The sequence below is a fragment of the Nylanderia fulva genome, unplaced genomic scaffold (assembly GCF_048542155.1).
Source record: "Nylanderia fulva isolate GAGA-0341 unplaced genomic scaffold, ASM4854215v1 Scaffold9, whole genome shotgun sequence".
Taxonomy (NCBI): Eukaryota; Metazoa; Arthropoda; class Insecta; order Hymenoptera; family Formicidae; genus Nylanderia; species Nylanderia fulva.
The window spans coordinates 6,269,396-6,287,396 of record NW_028191026.1 but is presented as its reverse complement, the minus strand read 5'-3'; the positions used below and the strand labels follow the sequence as shown (position 1 = coordinate 6,287,396).

Sequence of the window (18,001 nt, the reverse complement as noted above, 5' to 3'; positions counted from 1 at the left end):
AATATAGTATATTTGTGTAGAGAGATGCAATATCGCGTGCGTCGGATCACCTAACCACCTACATGTCGGATCTATTTATAGTCCGCGAAAAGTGCTACGTGCCTTTGACGCGCGCGAGTCCGCAACGTTTATCGCGGAAAACGCGTGCGGAATCGCGAGACGTAATCAATTCGTTACGACATTTTCTCAGCAGTGATGATGACATTTCCCGGCTCGTCCGAAGATTATCGTCACATATGTACGTACATACATTGACGTCATAGAGATTTAAACGCCTTTGCGTGTGGCTTCATGGAAAAAAGTCTAATACATTTAATATATTCCTCGTAAAAAAGTGTACACAAGGGCCGCTGAAGAGGTTTCTTTAATGTCACGTCAAATCGTGGCAGAAAATAACCGACATGTATAATATATGCAGGGAATTTTCTCTTAGAATTTACCCTGAAAATCATGGTAATCGTCGGATAATATGATATTGAAAGAATTTTATAAGAATATTTATAATTATTTACTACGATACAAAATATTAAAATGTATACATAAACTAAAAAAAATGATTAAATTAATAAATATTTCTTTCAATACTGCCTGATAAATCATTAACTTGAAACAAATAAATATTTATTTGTTTTGAAAAGGATTTTCTTATATCGAATAAATATTTTTCACGTCAAATCAATATTATTAGTTTCAAATAAATGATTTATTATTAGGCAGTATTGAAATAAATATTTATTTAATCAATTAATATACGACTTCAATAAATTTTTTTCAGTGTAGTAAATTTTACTAATTGTAAGTATACATAGTAAAATTAATCAAACATATTTTATATCTTATTGTGGTAGATATTCATATTTTTATTGTGATAAATATTAATCAAAGAAACTCTTATAAAATTCTTCTAATACTATATTGTCGCATGATTTTCAAGGTAAATCTTAAGAGAAAATTCTTACTGTATACAAGTAATTTGCATATTTTTTTTATATATAAATTATTTTATAATATGCATCCAAGACGGATGATTTTTAAAAATATTTTTTATAAAAAAGAAAATACATACAGCACAAAATGTTTTTAAAATTTTTTAAAAATATTTCTTAAAAGATAAAATAATTCTCGAAAATATTTTTTTAAATGTTTCTATGTCCGCTTTTTCATGTTTAAAAAATATTTTTAGAAATATTTTTGAATACAGATTTAAACTACTATTTCAAAAATATGTATCAAATATTTAAAAAAATTTTATTTGAGCGATGAAGAAGAACATTTTTAAAAATGTTTTTAAAAGATTTTTAAAATATTCTAAAAAATGTCATCACAAAAATTCTTAAATCATTTAAAAATATTCCTAAAACCATCTTAAAATGTCTTTATGCAATATTTTACAGAAACATTTAGAAATATTTTTTGACAACATTCATAATATTTTATGCTGCATGGAATATTATTAATAATTTATTTTAATTCAATTTATTTTAATATATTTTATAGAAATATTTAGAAATATTTTTTCAAAACGTTCGTAATATTTTGTGCTGCATGGGATATTATTAATAATTTATTTTAATTCATATTAAGAATATATTCCTTCTAAGAATATTTTATGAGAATATATCCGCGGAAGCGAAGGCACGCAATACTATAAAATCGATCTTGAGTCTCTATATCGAGACTTTAATCCAACATACCGGTGTGTAAATTTCTATTTATTGCGTCAGCGCAGGGTGGCACTTTGCTACGAATATTACGAACGTCGAAATATAATATCGCGTAATTGGGATGACGGGAGAGATTCCTCCACAATCTGCCTCTTGTTCTTGTCTAAACACTTGGCTCTAACGAGACATAATTCCACCGCACACGTCGCATAATGCTCGATACACGTGTACGATGTTATCTGTGCTGATGGATAGAAACGGCGAGGAGAAATTTCTCATTTTTAAGTGATGCACACACATACCATATATGCAACAGTACATATTATTGCACATAATCGAGAAAATCGAAACGGAAACGCATGCGTGCGAGCAGTAAGCCGGTAAATTCTTGGGGTTAATTTGTAACGGGGTTTCTCCCACCTGCGAAAACATCCCTTCTCTCTCACGACGTTATATTAACTAGTAAGTGACATTTCGCCTAGAGTTAATTAATAGAACGATTAATTATTTACGCGCTGCTGCCTTAGTTGCATAATAGTTGACGCGCTGCGGTATCGCTTGCGAAATTAAATTCTATTGTCGTGGTATTAATTAGTGGAATCTATATAAATTATTGTTGTGCGAAGCTACTTTCATTAAACTGCATCATCTTCTTACGATATTATTAATTTTAATATTAAAGTACTAAAGTAATTATTAATTATTACATGTTCGATTAATTATTAATTTTGCTACGTTGGAGAATTTATTTTAAACTTAATAGATATATCACATGTCCTAAACGAACACAGAATATGGATATATATGTTAAATGGAGACACAAATACTGTGTTAATATTTTAATATAGAATAAATGCAAAGCTTCAAATAACTTAAAATAAATTGTGTGTAAAATTCACATAGTTTTAATGGAAAAATTAATTTAGATTTTATCATCTCCACTTATATTATAAAATAATAAATTAACATTTTATTCTGTAAATTTTAACAGATCAATCTTGTCATTAATACAACTGAACATATTAATTGTGTAAAATTAAAAATAGATACACATTGTATTTTTCCCGTTATTTTAATAATTTAAGCTCAATTAACACAACGGCAATATATTAAATTAACACATGAATGTCTTAAATATTTAACACTAAACTTTTAACAGTTTTTAACATAAACAAAAACAAAACAAAGTTTTTTACTGTGTATTCATCTGTACTTATATATTCATATAGAATCTTTCTCATGTTTAATAATAATAATTTAATGCGGAGCTTATCGGAAAACTTCAATTAATATAAAAGAACGAGAGCAAAATGTAGGATTATTATTCGGATCATCAGATTATGAAGGAATATTTACGTTTATCGTCAGGCAATAATATGACGAGTTAATAATTAAGGTACGGTATGATGTGAATTAATTATTCGGATCGCTCTTAATTACACTTAATTACTTTTCGCAAAAAATATTATTGGCAGTTTCGAAAAAAAGGAGCAAAAATTGAAGCGCATGAGAGACTCGGAGAGAATAAACGTTTCTTAATAGTGCAATTACAAAACGATTTAGAAGGCTACATTATTTATTGACCGCAATGGGCGGGAAGGTGGGGTGTTTAACGGGTCGATGACAATTTTCCGGATGTTTCACTCGACGACCACCAATCCTGATGGTCGTACCTTATACGTACATTACGGCAACGCGAAATCCAGGGTATACAGGGTGTCCCAGACCTACCGTATCACACGTTAATGGGAGATTCCTGAGGCGATTTAGAGACGATTTTTCCTTACCGAAAATGTCCAGGCACCAATAATTTTCGAGTTATAAACGATTGAAAATAAAAGCTGTTTTGTAAACTAACCCTTATAAAAATTAATTTTTAACAAAACTACATTTTTTTAGTTAATTTTAGGTAAAGTTTACTTTAATAGAATTTTAATTTAAGGATTAGTTACAAAGATACATGATTTCAAAAATTGAGGATGCTGTCGTTATTCTGTTTTACCGACTTTAAGTTAGGTTAGGTTCACTTTTTATTGAATATACAGATTAAAAAATCCTCCACAATGAAAGTATTGATAATAATGAATGGGGAGCGCTGTCCGGCAACTCTAATTTTTGCTGTTTTATGTTTCGACATCGATTCCGCACACAATAAGTGTACATACCTATACATAATAAATTCAAGTGCAAATCTTTTGATACAGGCTTTTAATCTCATTTTTATTACTTCTGTATTATTCTTTCATGTCATCTCTATTTGGAGCGCCATATTTTGTGCACAAACAAACTGCAGAACTTTTGTATTAAATAAGTATTGTTATGAGCTGATGCAAGAGTCGGTAAAACAGTCATGTTCAGCATTTCTTTAAAAAAATGATGACTTTTCTCAACATTTTCGCTGAGGAAAAATCGTCTCGAAATCGCCTCAGGAATCTTCCATTAACGTGTGATACGGTAGGTCTGCGGGACACCCTCTGTATATATACACACAAATATACGTGTGATATAAAAAAGGACACCCTGATATAACCTCACTCCTCTATATCTGCTTTTCTGTCCGAAAACGTATTCATGTCCCGCATTTCAATGCGACAATCCCGAACCCAAATTCGGGTAACCCGGTCGAATATTATATAGCATCTCGGTAAATATTTCTTCAATATATACAGTATACACACTTGAAAATTTTGTGTTAAATTTAATGGATGTCCCAAACGGTCCATAGAAATGTTTATGTTAATTTAACATAATATGAATATGTTAAATGAAGACACGAATACTTTAACACTTATAAAATAAATGCAAAACTTTAAGTAATTGAAAATAAATTTTGTGTAAAATTAACATAGTTTTAATGTAAAAATTAATTTAGATTTTAACATCCCCACTTATATTATAAAATAAAAAAGCAACATTTTTTTCTGTAAATTTTAACAAATAAATCTTGTCACTAAATCAGTTCATAAAACAGAACATATTTATTGTGTAAAATTAAAAATAGATACGCATATATCGTATTTTTTTCAGTTGTTTTAATTATTTAACATTTAAGTTCAATTAACATAACAGCAGTATGTTAAATTAACACATGAATGTGTTAAATATTAAATACAAAAATTTGAACGGGGACTGTTTTTAAAAAAAGAAAACACAAATTTTTCTACTGTGTAGTCGCTAGTTTTATTTAACAATAGAACTATATTCATATTATTTTTTAATAAAACATTACATGTATATATTTTTTAATATTCGTCAGTGAAAAAAAATCTCCGCGAGCTATACGAGTTAACAAAAATGGAATTGCGATATTCGAGGGAATATTTTTCGCCCGACGATGTGCGACACTGTAGTGTATAATAGAATTGAGAGATTGCAAAATTGATTGCAAAATTAATTGGATAAAATTATATGTTCGATCGAGACGTCACGTCTCTATTGTTTGAAAAGAGATGAGCGAGCCCGAATAAAACGATCATATCCCGCTATTTTATCCCAATATATACATACATATATTGGTTAAATATGGCTGGGATCGTAATTTAACCGCGACCCACATTTGCGGGCTGCAAAGGTCAAGTGTCTAAAAATCAGTCGCAGATTCGGGGCCGGAAGGAGGAGGATATTGGACGTCATAGAAATGCGGGCACGTGATATCTTCGCGCCCCATTACACTGTTCAACAAAAAAATGACTTTTTTCGAAACAAGGCTAGTCGTTCCTTATAGTATTTCCATCGCGTCACAATTTTGAGAAATTAAGGTTGCAAGAAAGGGCTATTTTCATGAACTTTGTCATATATTGCAACAACGATATGTGACCGGAGAAGTTTTATTGCAATCAAAATAAAGTATGTTGTTAAGACTTTTTCGATCGATAAAACATATTTGGTCAACATTCCCTTAGTGCCTGACGTGCCATATTTGGCACGTTCACTTTATTAGATTATTCTTAAAACGCATCAATCTATAATTTAAATTTTTAACCCTTAAAAGGAATTTTTGATTTCGGACTGACGGTTTACTAAATAGTTTCTAAGAATTTTTTAGGTCGTTGAATATACGAATTCAATGTCAAAATTGTCAAATTCAAAGTGGTACAATATGGGGGGATGTCAAAATCGTAAAAAAATTCTTTTGTTATATAAATCTGCTACATTTGACAACTTTAACACTAGATTCGTATTCAGAATCACAAGTTTTTAATATATTTTAAAATTATTGAAATTTTACTGTATATTTTAATAAAATTAATCAAACATATTTTATATTTTATTGCGATAGATATTAATATTTTTTAACAAAAGACCTAAAACACCTTTAAGTTCAAATGACTCATAATTGAAATCTATTTTATATCCTTTATTTTGATTGCAATAAAATTTCTCCAGCACGTCACATGTAACTATAATATAAGCAAAGTTCATAAAAAAAGCTTTTTTTGCAATTTTAATTAAAAATTTCTCAAAATCGTACCGCGATGGAATAATTTCGAAACCAGATTCGCATTCAGCATCCAAAAAAAACTATAAAACGACTAGTCTCGTTCCGGTTAATTTTATAATTAAATAAGAACATGAATTGGAGCACGTGGTATATTCCGCGGAACCCCGGGAACTCGCAAACAACTCCTATAGTTATTGTTAAAACCGCGGTGGACAACGTCGCGTAATCAGCGCTGAATCGGGGATTTAATTAATTTTAATGCCGCGATTGTCAACTGCAAATTGTTCGAATAACCCATTTGGCGCCCGACGCTCTTTCAGCTCTCTCTCTCTCTCTCTGCATCGTGTTTCTCCGCCCGCGACGTCATTCAGCCTCGCATTTAAAAGCTTTGTAATCACGAAAGAGAGAGAGAGAGCGCGCGCTCTTAAATACGTAAAAACCTGGCGCGTGTGGAAAAGCACTCTCGCGCAATTTTGCACTTTGCGAAAAATTCTGAATTAACAAAGGGAAATATACATACATATGTATTTTATAAAGGACCACTCGACCGAACTCGACGAGCGACTTTCCTGTCTTTGATACATACATATTTATTTTGAACGAATAATATAGTATTAATAATAAAACGCACATATATACGATATGACGTAGGTATACACACGTGGCACGTGACATACATATTCCGATCTCTCTTTGCGACATACATATATATATATATATATATACAGTGTTGTGCTTAGATTTAAAAATTAGCTAGGTAATGATGAGATAAAAATATGTAGATTCATCTTAGATAAGATGAAGATGATTTTGTTTTAAATATATCTAGATAAAAGATAAAATTATATGACGATTTATCTAGATAATAATTTTTAAGACTGCTTATGTAAACACAGTAATAAAAAATGTAAATTATAAAAAGGATATAAAAATATATGTATTCATATTTTTATTTATAAATTTGTATCGCTTACTGCTTAAGTTCTACTATTTAAGGGGATGCTGACCAAATATGTTTTATCGATCGAAAAAGTGAAGTTAAATTCGACTATAAATCTATTTAATTAGCTATACGGATTGTTTATTCTTGAAATTATGATCTCCCCTATTTGTTAATATTAATACTTTAATTATGCAAAAGGATTTATCAATTTGTACAGTAAATAAAAATATCGGCACTTAAATCTCATAAAATTATGAGTTCAAATGCTTATATTTTGATTGACTAATACAGATGACAAATCCTTTTGCACAATTAAAGTATTAATTTTAACAAATGGGGGGACATCATAATTTCAAGAATAAACAATCCGTATAGCTAATTAAATAGATTTATAGTTAAATTTAACCTCACTTTTTTGATCGATAAAACATATTTGGTCAGCATTCCCTTAGTGCCTGACGTGCCATATTTGGCACGTTCACTTTATTAGATTATTCTTAAAACGCATCAATCTATAATTTAAATTTTTTATCGCGCCCGTTTAATCAATTAATTCCAAATAAGTTGTAAATATTTAAAAATCCTGTCCTGTGTCGTTCAAAATCGCCAGAAATCCAATATGGCGGCAGCATTTCTAAATCCGAAATCCGAGTCTCGGACTTAAAGGGTTAAGTATTTTATTTTTATGTGCTATGATTCTAAACCAAAATTATCTAAGATTTATTCTAGATAATTTATAGTAAAGATAATACTTTTTTTCATCTAAGATGCAGATATAGATCATTTTTATACATATATTTTTATTATCTATATATAAAGATAAGGTGACGTCAATGTTTCATCTAGATGATCATCTATATGATTTTATTTAGAGATAACAGCAAGCACTGAGTATATATATATATATATAACGTTTCATCTAGATGATTATTTATATAATTTTATTTAGAGATAACAGCAAGCACTGAGTATATATATATATATATATATATATATACAGTGTTGTGCTTAGATTTTAAAATTAGCTAGATAAAGATGAGATCAAAATATGTAGATTCATCTTAGATAAGATGAAGATGATTTTGTTTTAAATATATCTAGATAAAAAATAAAATTATATGGCGATTTATCTAAATAATAATTTTTATATATATATATATAAATGATTATATATATATATGATAGTATATTTAGCTACAATGATACGAGGGCGAGTGCCCGCGGTTGTAAGCGCGTATACGAGCGGAAGGACCTTTCGCGTGCTACGTATTCTCCCGGATAAATACGCGTTCCATTATGCAGAGAGGAGACGAGAGAGTGCTTAGATCCAGCCGGCAGTGCTTATTGTACGTGTTACTAAAAATAGTCGAAGGCGTATGTAGAATAACGTAATGAGAGTCCGCGGGCACAAACGGGGTTGGTCGGTGCTAATTAAAGTGCGTGGTTTTAAGAGAGGACAGAGAAAGAGAGACCCTCTCACGAACCCATGATAAATTCGCGCCACGACACGTCAGATTACACCCTTGTACGAGGGGGATGAATACTACAGCGTACCTCGGATAGGTTGAAAACGAAACCGCCCTCTCTATTTCTCTGTCTCTGCTCGTTCAATTTTCATTCAACGCCTGTTTTCGCCTTTTATAAATCGAGTTGGCGTATATATATATATATATATATATATATATATTATATATATATATATATACGGAATTATTTATATGAGAGAATTCAATCGTTCGCGTTTTTCATCTCGGATATCGGCGAGAAATAAGTTTGAGAAAATCGACTCTTATTTCTTTCGTAGAAAATCCTACTTTAAGTTGAATCGCGTCTTATTTACGGAACTCGTTTTATGGCTTCGCTCTGAATCTGAATCTGTCGACGTCGTTAAAGGAGATATTTGACATTTTATATATAATTTTATTATGAACTGTGTTTATTATATACGTTTTCTTTGGAAAAGAAAAAATATTATATAAAAAGAAAAAAAATTGCCATTATACTAGCTATTTCAAGAGCTTTGTGAGCCTTCGCAATATACAATTACAAAATATTACATAATCATAAAAAGTATAATGCTTTTCTTCGACGACAATTGTCGTAACTCGGCGACAAAAGATGGATATTATCGTTCCACTTTGCGGAATAAATTCTCTTTCAAAGCGCCGGTAATGCCAGGGTTTTCTCCCTCTTTGTATATACATAGTTAAGCTCGTACATGGATACTGAACATCGGGTCCGTCTGAAACTGAGTCTGTGACCCGAGAATGTCTGACCTCTTTTTGCCACACACACGAGCATTAAAACCGTCGTTTTTCACTCGGGACCAAAAGAGAGTGTTCCATTTTCTACATTCGGAGTGCTCTGGAGAAAATCCTGCAAATACATCCCCGAACGCTGACAGACAGTTGGACGAAAGCTGTACGTCAGATTAAACTGAAAGGTCTGCACAAAAATCATCCGACGTGTGTTCGGGTAAACCCATCCTCGAGATCGAGGAATTTCTCGCGTCGTCGATGCACGTCGCAGCCCAGATCCTGATTGATAGAAGCCAAAAGACCCGTTCGGTGCCGGCCGAAGCACCCGGTAATTTAAGGGACGATCGATCCTTGCACGCGGCTCCGAGGATATTCGGCAGCTTTCGCGTTATAGAATGGGATGGATTTCCAGGTCAGAAGGTCACGACGTCATTTGCGAGAGCGGCGCGCAAAAGCAGGCTCGACACACAACATCCAGAGTGTACACAATATCGAGGGAATCCGAGAGCTTTCAACGAGAGCGGCCTGCTTTTCCGCCCGAAGCCCTTCGCACGCATCGGAATTTTGCGTGCCGTCCTTTTCGCTCGTTCACCCTCCCACTTCATCCCCCTCTGTCTCGGTTTTATATATTGTTGTCGCGGAGAACTACGTTTGTTCATAAAATACGGATGGCGCGATATGTAGGTGTACGCAGAGGGTCGACAAACGGGGGAGAATTTCTCTCTTTTTTTTTTTTTCTTTTTTTTTGGCGCGCAATATTGAAGGTGACGAAGGTGAAAAAGAGAAGCCAGGTCTCTCTGACGCTTTTTTTTTTAGGTTCGTTCATTTAATGTCTCCAGAAAAAAATTAAAGAGAGACATTGATGGAAGATTTCTTAGATATATGTATATACATATAGGGTGTCTAGCGGCCAGGGAATTTTATAAATCTGTACAGAGAGAATTTTCTCTTAGAATTTACCCTGAAAATCACGGTAATCTGAGACGATATAATATTGAAAGAATTTTTATGAGAGTTCTCTAATTAATATTTACCACAATAAAAATATTAATCTTTCAAGCGAAAACAAAATTAAATATTTTTTCGCGGATTTTTAATCCTGACAGATTATGAATTAATTCCCTTTCTCTTATCCTTAAAATATTAATATCTGTCACAATAAGATATAAAATATGTTTGATTAATTTTACTAAAGGTTCGATTAATTTTACTTAAGGTAAAAATATTAATATGTACATAGTAAATTCTATTATGCACATATTAATATTTTTTATTGTGATAAATATTAATCAGAGAAACTCTTATATAAGATTCTTCCAATGCCAATCATATTGTTTCACGATTACCATGATTTCCAAGATAAATTCTAAGAGAAAATTCTCTTCGTGTGGAATTGTCAGGGAAAAAAGTCAGCAAATTTTACTATTTATCTGGATTTTTTCACATTATTCTACATTTGTCTCAATAATTTGAAATTTTTTATTAACTAAATATAAACTTTTCCTTGACTCCCAGCAAGCTAATTTTCTGTGTTGTTGAAAATCGATTCATCTACAGCGTGTTCGTTCATTTATATTTTCATTGTCGTGTTATTTTATTTTAATGTGTTTGATAGAGACAAAACTAAAAAAATTTGATATAATATAAATAAAAAAGATGATTATTTAAATAGTTTTTGTTTCGATTATTGTACATAATATAGATTGTAGAATTTATTTAAATTCTTGTTTTAACTTCCGAACCTTTTCATTGTTGACAAAAATATCTCAAGGATTTCATGATTAACATTTAATTAATTTATCATATAGATATATGTAAATTATATATTCGGAAAAAATAATATTAAAAAGTCAGGGAAAAAATGAATTTTTGGTCTTGGAAAATCTGAAAAAATCAGGGAATTTTTTTCGCTGATACAGAGTTTTAGGAGGAATGATCAGCTAGGTTATTCTAGGACATGATTGTACTTACATTTTAAGCAAAAAAGTTTATACACAGGAAGAATTTTCTCTTAGAAGTTTACCCTGAAAATCATGGTAATCGTGGGACAACATAGTACTTGAAGAATTTTAAAAGAGTTTCTCTGATTAATATTTATCTATGTATGTTATAAATTATAATATGTTTGATTAATTTTTTTTAAATATGTAGTATAATTTCAATAATTTTGAAATCTGTTAAAAACCACGTGAAAAACTTATGATTCTTTAAGTGTTTTAAATACACAGAGAATTTTACTCTGAAAATCATGGTAATCGTGGGACAACATAGTACTTGAAGAATTTTATAAGAGTTTCTCTGATTAATATTTATTATAATATGTTTCATTAATTTTACTAAAATATGTAGTATAATCTTCTCTTAGAATTTATCCCGAAAATTATAGTAATCGATGGACGATATGGTGTTGAAAGAATTTCATTAAAGTTTCTCTGATTAATATTTTTACTACAATAAAAAATATTAATATCTACCACGATAAGATATAAAATATATTCGAATAATTTTACTATGTATGTATTAATATTTTTTATTTTGTGATAAATATTAAACATTGAATCTCATATAAAATTCTTTGAATGCATATTATCTCACAATTACTATGATTTTCAGGGTAAATTCTAAAAGGAAATTCTCTAAACATGTGTTCTATTCTCTGGACGATTATAAAGATATTTAACTTCTCGTCGCAGATAATCTTGATAAATTTTATTGATTTTTGTCTTCTCTCATTTCTCTTATCTTCATTAAATATGAGAAAAAAAATGAAATACATGTTCAATTTTAAGGACGAATGCATTTATTAATTTAGTAAAATCAAATGCTATACGAAACAATTACATTAAATATTCGTCAATTTAAAATTTTTGGTTTCTGCTATAAAATAAAATAAAATAATTTTTAAGTAACTTTCGAAAATTAGAAAGCCTATGTGAGAGTCTTAAAATTATTTTTACTTATGCCAAATTATTAATAATTAATTAAAATTGTTATTTATTAATTAATAATTATTCTAATTTATTGTAAGCTTGAAATTTAATGTAATTGTTTCACAGAATTGGGTTATATTAAGATTAATAAATATATCCGTTCTTAAGACTGAACATGCTGTATCTTCATATCATCCAGAATAGGATACATCTTTATAAACTTTTTTTGTGTACAATCAAGTTCTAGAATGCTGACCATTTCTCCTGAAACACCCTAGATATATTTTTTTTATTAAAAAAAAGTATTTTATTAAAACATATTTTTTTAAATAATTTAATATTTTATTTAAAATATTTTATATAAAAAAATATATAGGGTTAAAAAAATTATTTTATTTAAAAAAAATATATATATACTAACAATAAATAAAAAAGTCTCATCTCTCTTGTGGCTTTTTATATAAATACAAATGCATGTGCGGTTTTTGCGGACTGTATCAACGAAAAACATTTATCTCATGTCATATAAATCGCGGTTTAGTCTCTTTCACAGACCGATGCTTATATTTGTAAGGAAAGATCTGACAGTAATAAAATATATTGTAACTGAAACACTATCGATTCGTATTATATTACAACACGACGGAATAAATCTTCCATAAATATAAACGCATTTGTCTTTCACATGAATACGTTTATACAATAATAGAGAAATATTATTGTGTGCAACGTGAATTAATTTTTTATCGTTTTATACGAGTTACACCGTTCTTCATGTATTATGAAGATTTTTCTCGCGTTTTTATTACCGCGAAGAATACGTCGAGCGATAATATCAGGTATTTTCAATCCGCGTATACTCCAGGGGAGACATATCGCGAGAGCTAAATGAATTAAGTAGAGCGTATCCGCGTCGTGTCTGACCTAGTTGAACGTGCGTGCCTAAATATCTCTTGTTATCTTCACATGCGACATATTCATGGTTTTCGAGAAATTCGTGGGATTAATAAAAGTTGATAATGAATTAAAATTGCTTTATCTTGAGCGCGAAATATATTCATGGCCAGAATAAAGAGGGACAGAGAGAAAAGGTTTGACATACTTTTTGAAGTACTCGGGGAGAAAATTAATCTCAGAGTCTTCAGAGAACTTCACATTTTGAGATTAATTTCCGCAGATTTTACGTTTTAAATTAATTCAACGATTATTCTCGAGAGTCTCCTAGTTGGTACGAGATATTCTATCGTTGTAATAAATTACTTTTGTACAGCCATATATTCCCAACAGCCTTATCTTTCTCCACGAGCAAATTCAAGGGTGCATCGATAGATACAAAAAGTTATTTCTCACGTACATCGCGCGTACTGGAGCGATGATTAATCGTTCGACGATGATTAATCGACGATTACTTCGAAGAAGGCGCGCAAAAGGATGCCACAAGAAAAATGGAATTCTTCCCTCGACTCTGCGGATTCGACACAACCTTATAAAAGCTGTATTATTCGTCCTTATATATAGAAGCGATGAATATTCGCGCACATTCGGGGACTACAGGGAAAATCCATTAACACTACTACTTCCGCCGCATTCACACCTCCACATCGCACGATTTTATGATATAAAAAGTGATTCGCGATTGCATTAAAGGTCATTTCACAATAAATTGCAAATGCCACTTTGATAGTTGCGAATTAACCAATCGGAACAAAGCAACCTGTCAGCTGATTGTCAACTGGCAATTGTACTATAAAAAAATTATTAACTGGACTAAACCTTTTAACTAACTTACTAGTTTGTTAATTGAACATATATTAGTATTTAAGTAAAATATACGTTTTGTTAGATTTAATTATGTTACATTAAATTTAAATATCTTTATATGTTCAATTAACAAAATAATATTTAGTTGAAAGGTTTAGTTAATAATTTTTTTTTACAGTGTGCGGATTGACCAATCAGAGCAAAGCAACCTGTCAGCTGATTGTTAAGTGACAGTTGCGGATCGATCAATCAGAGCAAAGCAATCTGTCAGCTGATTGTCAACTGACAATTGCGGATTGAGCAAAGCAAGTTGTTAGGCGATTAAGCAACCCTTAAAGTACCGCAATTATTTTACCATTTCGTTTATTAACGTCACATTAGGATGCGAGTCGCGGAGTTACGAGCACTCAACGAGGAATTACCGCGAAACTATCTGCTGTGCCGAGGATGTTCTCGTCTCTATTGTACCGGTGGGTTATTCCGAACAATAGCCGGCGGCCAAAGCAGTTCGCAAACTGCATAACAATCGCACGGAAAACAATATCCAATGTCATTTGGTAACAATTAAACTCTCGGTTATCCGAGGGAGAAGATTCCGCGAATGTAACTTCACTTCCCGTGTAATTTTGCGACACGTCAAATGGGACGTGTAGCGTTTTATTCCATTTACGATTGAACACAATACTTTGCCGTCATTCTCTCGTGAATTCTGATGGCAATTTGGAGAGTGTAAAATGTCACACGATTGTGTGTGTTCATCCGCAAGAGAGAGAAAAAGGGAAGCATGAAAATGTGCGAAATGAAGAATCAAGTATTCCTTTTTTCTGCGTTTGATGAATAGGGCTGCCTGGATGGTTGACGTTGCACAAAGGCCGCGTTCGAATTTCGATATCACGATTCGCGAGATGAAAGTGACACACACACACATACACGCACACAAAGAATCACCTGACCAAGAGGACCAATCTCACCTGGCATTCAATGTCATGTCGCGTTGTGTTTTTTTTCTTTCTCTCTGATCTACTTGGTGTCGAATCCAACACCTACACGTCCGACTCACGAGACTGGAAAAGTGGCTCCGACAATAAAGCAAATATACTGTTGGCTGGCTGGAGTGTCAGAGAGCGAATCCGCCCACGGCTCGTCAATAATTCCCGCGGATTTGCACCGATGTTCAATAATCGCCCCTATATACCATGAAAAATTCAAGTCCCAAGGGACGGCTGTCGAGGATCATCGCTGAATTCTTCTCGCGGTTGAATATGCTAATAAAAAATTTCAGCTTGGGGGTAATAATTTTCGATATCGGCTTCGCATATCATTGACACGGATATATCAAAAAGGATCATCTACTTTATTATCGAAATATTCTGAATTTTCTTCTCGTAAACAGTTCTCTCCCACGCCAACTCATACTTGAATCATTGAAGAAAATGGTCTTTTTTTATGAGATCTAGTCTATCATTATTTATTGATCAAATGTAATGCAAAAGCTTTCTCTCGTGAGCAAAAAAATGCCTCCTGTGAGGTTTGAACTCACGACCCCTGGTTTACGAGACCAGTGCTCTACCACTGAGCTAAAGAGGCGTTCTGTCTCATCGAACGATACCATTCACCCTTGTGGTAGATAATCGTCGAGGGACATCTACCCTTCTATAAACAGCACGCGATAAAAATTGCACAAGACATTCACGCGACCAAAAAAAAAGAACTAATACACTCTTTTGCTTTTTTAAAAAACAACAGAGATTAAAATTGTAATAAAAAAAAAATAAAAATAAAATTGGAAAGATACAGGACACATGAAAGTGGAAAAGTTTGTAGACTGATCGATTAACACGATCGCGACTGCAGCTACACATTTCGTGTTCTCTCTTTAAATGATTCACATTTTTTTACTTTATGAAAATATTAATTATATTATAATTTAATTATATTGTACCATATATATATATTATTAATTATAATTATAATATATAATTATATTACATATTATACATATATATATTTGTTATATATTATATTATATATTATTATATATTATATATTATTAATAATTAAATATTATAAACATTAATAAATATGAAACATATCGATATATAAAATATGTATAAAATAAAAATATAAAACAAAAGAATATATAAAAGTAGAGAACAAGTCATCTATTCACCGCGCTGTCGCGAGATTTTTCAAACTTTGCCCGCGTGGGCAAGAGCCCGCGTTATCGCGCGAGAATTCCGAGAATACACCCTGTCAATAATATGACACGGTGATCGCCAGACATATATTGTTCCAATACTTGGCGGCGGCGGCTGCGGCGGCGGCGGCGGATAAGCACACGAGGCGATAAAGCGCGCCTCGCGGCATCAGCTGTTCGGCCGGCGGTGTATTGACAGCTGCGGCGCGCGCGATCGCCGCCGGTGTATTTTGACAGCTGCGGCGGCGCGGCGTATTGACAGCCGCGCCTCGTGACTCGACGGTGGCATGAAAAAGCGCGCGTCGGTGTCTCGCGCACAATAGCACACGTGGTGCCTCGGCGAGAGCGGGACACATTTTATTTATAAAGCGGCAAGAGAGAGAGAGAGAGAGAGAGAGAGATCAGTATGTATGACATGCGCCATGGGAAATGGGGCACGCCGCGCCGGTGGAGCTGCTGCTAGAAAAGAGCGTCGTCGGTTGCCAGACCGATGCGTCGTCGCCGTCGTAAACGTCCTGGTGACGAGCTCGCCGGGACGATAAGTAACGAATGTAAAGGCGGATGTCGCAGCTGAAATGTCGAGACAACGGAGAGCCCGTTCGCGATTCAAGGTACACGAGCATCGGGGAAGGTTAGGGTCAAGACGAAGCACGAGGTAACTGTAATTAGGTCGATCCGGAATACGAAACGTCCCTAATAATCGTCTCCGCGGCGCGTGGCCCGGTAACAATGCTATTATCGATTGTTCATGGCCAATGGACCTGGATAACAATGAGCATTGTTGGATCCGTTGATTCGTGACGTCCCCCGGGTTTTGTGTTTGGTTTACCCTTACATCCGTCCTTTTATTTGCAGGATGTAAAAAGAAGAATACAGGAATAAGAATTTTAATTTAATCTAAAATTTAATTAATTATATTTTAATCAGTATACTTGATCAGAAATGATGTCTTTGCAATTTACATGTATATATGTTGCATGTGTTTAGCCATACATTATTAAATTACAATCTTTTGTGCTCTATATAAGACTTAAATTAATTGACAAAAAAAATTGAGAATAGCTACGTTTGATAATTTATATGAATTTCTTCCAATCCAAAGCATAAGGCATTTTTCAATTTCACAAAAATAAATTTTACTTTGATGTCTTTTAAAAACTTGAAAGTTTTATGTTTTAATTATCACAATACTTCAAATTATTCTAATATGTAATAGAATAGAAAAAATATCTATTATAATAGTTACATATTTTTACAATTCGAATTTGATGACATTTGTTATTACATTCTTTTCAGAGTAATATAAGTACCATAAATATATGTGTAATGATTAATATAATATTATTTCTTATGTATTAGGTGATAACTCCACTTCGATCATTGGTTCTTTGTGGTGAAAATAGACGAGACATGGAGGAGTGGTTGAACGCGATAAGAACAGCGACGGAGAATCGTCCTCAGGGTGATCCTGGAACTGCCGAGTTACTAGGAGGTAATCATCAGTGGTATGCAACTAGTCATGCCAGACCTACGTATTGCAACGTTTGCAGAGATGCTCTGCATGGTAAGGAATTGTATTTCTTTGTTATAACACAATCATAAATGAGAAATTTCTGTAAACTTATTTATTTAAAACATGAGCATTAAAATATGATTGTTATTACAGGTGTTACTTCCCATGGTTTAAGTTGTGAAGTCTGTAAATACAAAGTGCACAAGAGATGTAGCGCAAAAGCAATAAACAATTGCAAGTGGACCACTTTAGCATCCATTGGAAAAGATATCATTGAGGACCAAGATGGGGTGC

At 32.4% G+C, this 18,001-nt stretch overlaps 1 protein-coding gene and 1 non-coding gene across 8 annotated transcripts in view; one reads left to right on the top strand and one right to left on the bottom strand.

Moving 5' to 3' along the window:
- Window positions 1–18,001, top strand: part of LOC114928765 (diacylglycerol kinase eta) — a 55,891-nt gene that overhangs the window by 23,216 nt on the left and 14,674 nt on the right. For 2 of the 7 annotated variants that reach the window (XM_085489755.1, XM_085489752.1), the window contains exons 1-3: window positions 16,506–16,805; window positions 17,554–17,758; window positions 17,861–17,997. In XM_085489755.1, coding sequence (XP_085345881.1) covers window positions 16,770–16,805; window positions 17,554–17,758; window positions 17,861–17,997 — 378 coding nt within the window. In that variant the 5' untranslated portion in view covers window positions 16,506–16,769. Of the gene's footprint in view, window positions 1–16,504; window positions 16,850–17,553; window positions 17,759–17,860; window positions 17,998–18,001 lie in introns of those variants that run through there. The other 5 variants (XR_014926405.1, XR_014926404.1, XM_085489754.1 and 2 more) reach the window with 4 other exon arrangements.
- TRNAT-CGU (transfer RNA threonine (anticodon CGU)) lies at window positions 15,513–15,584 on the bottom strand. The gene has a single exon. It is a non-coding gene; the product is annotated as a tRNA-Thr (tRNA).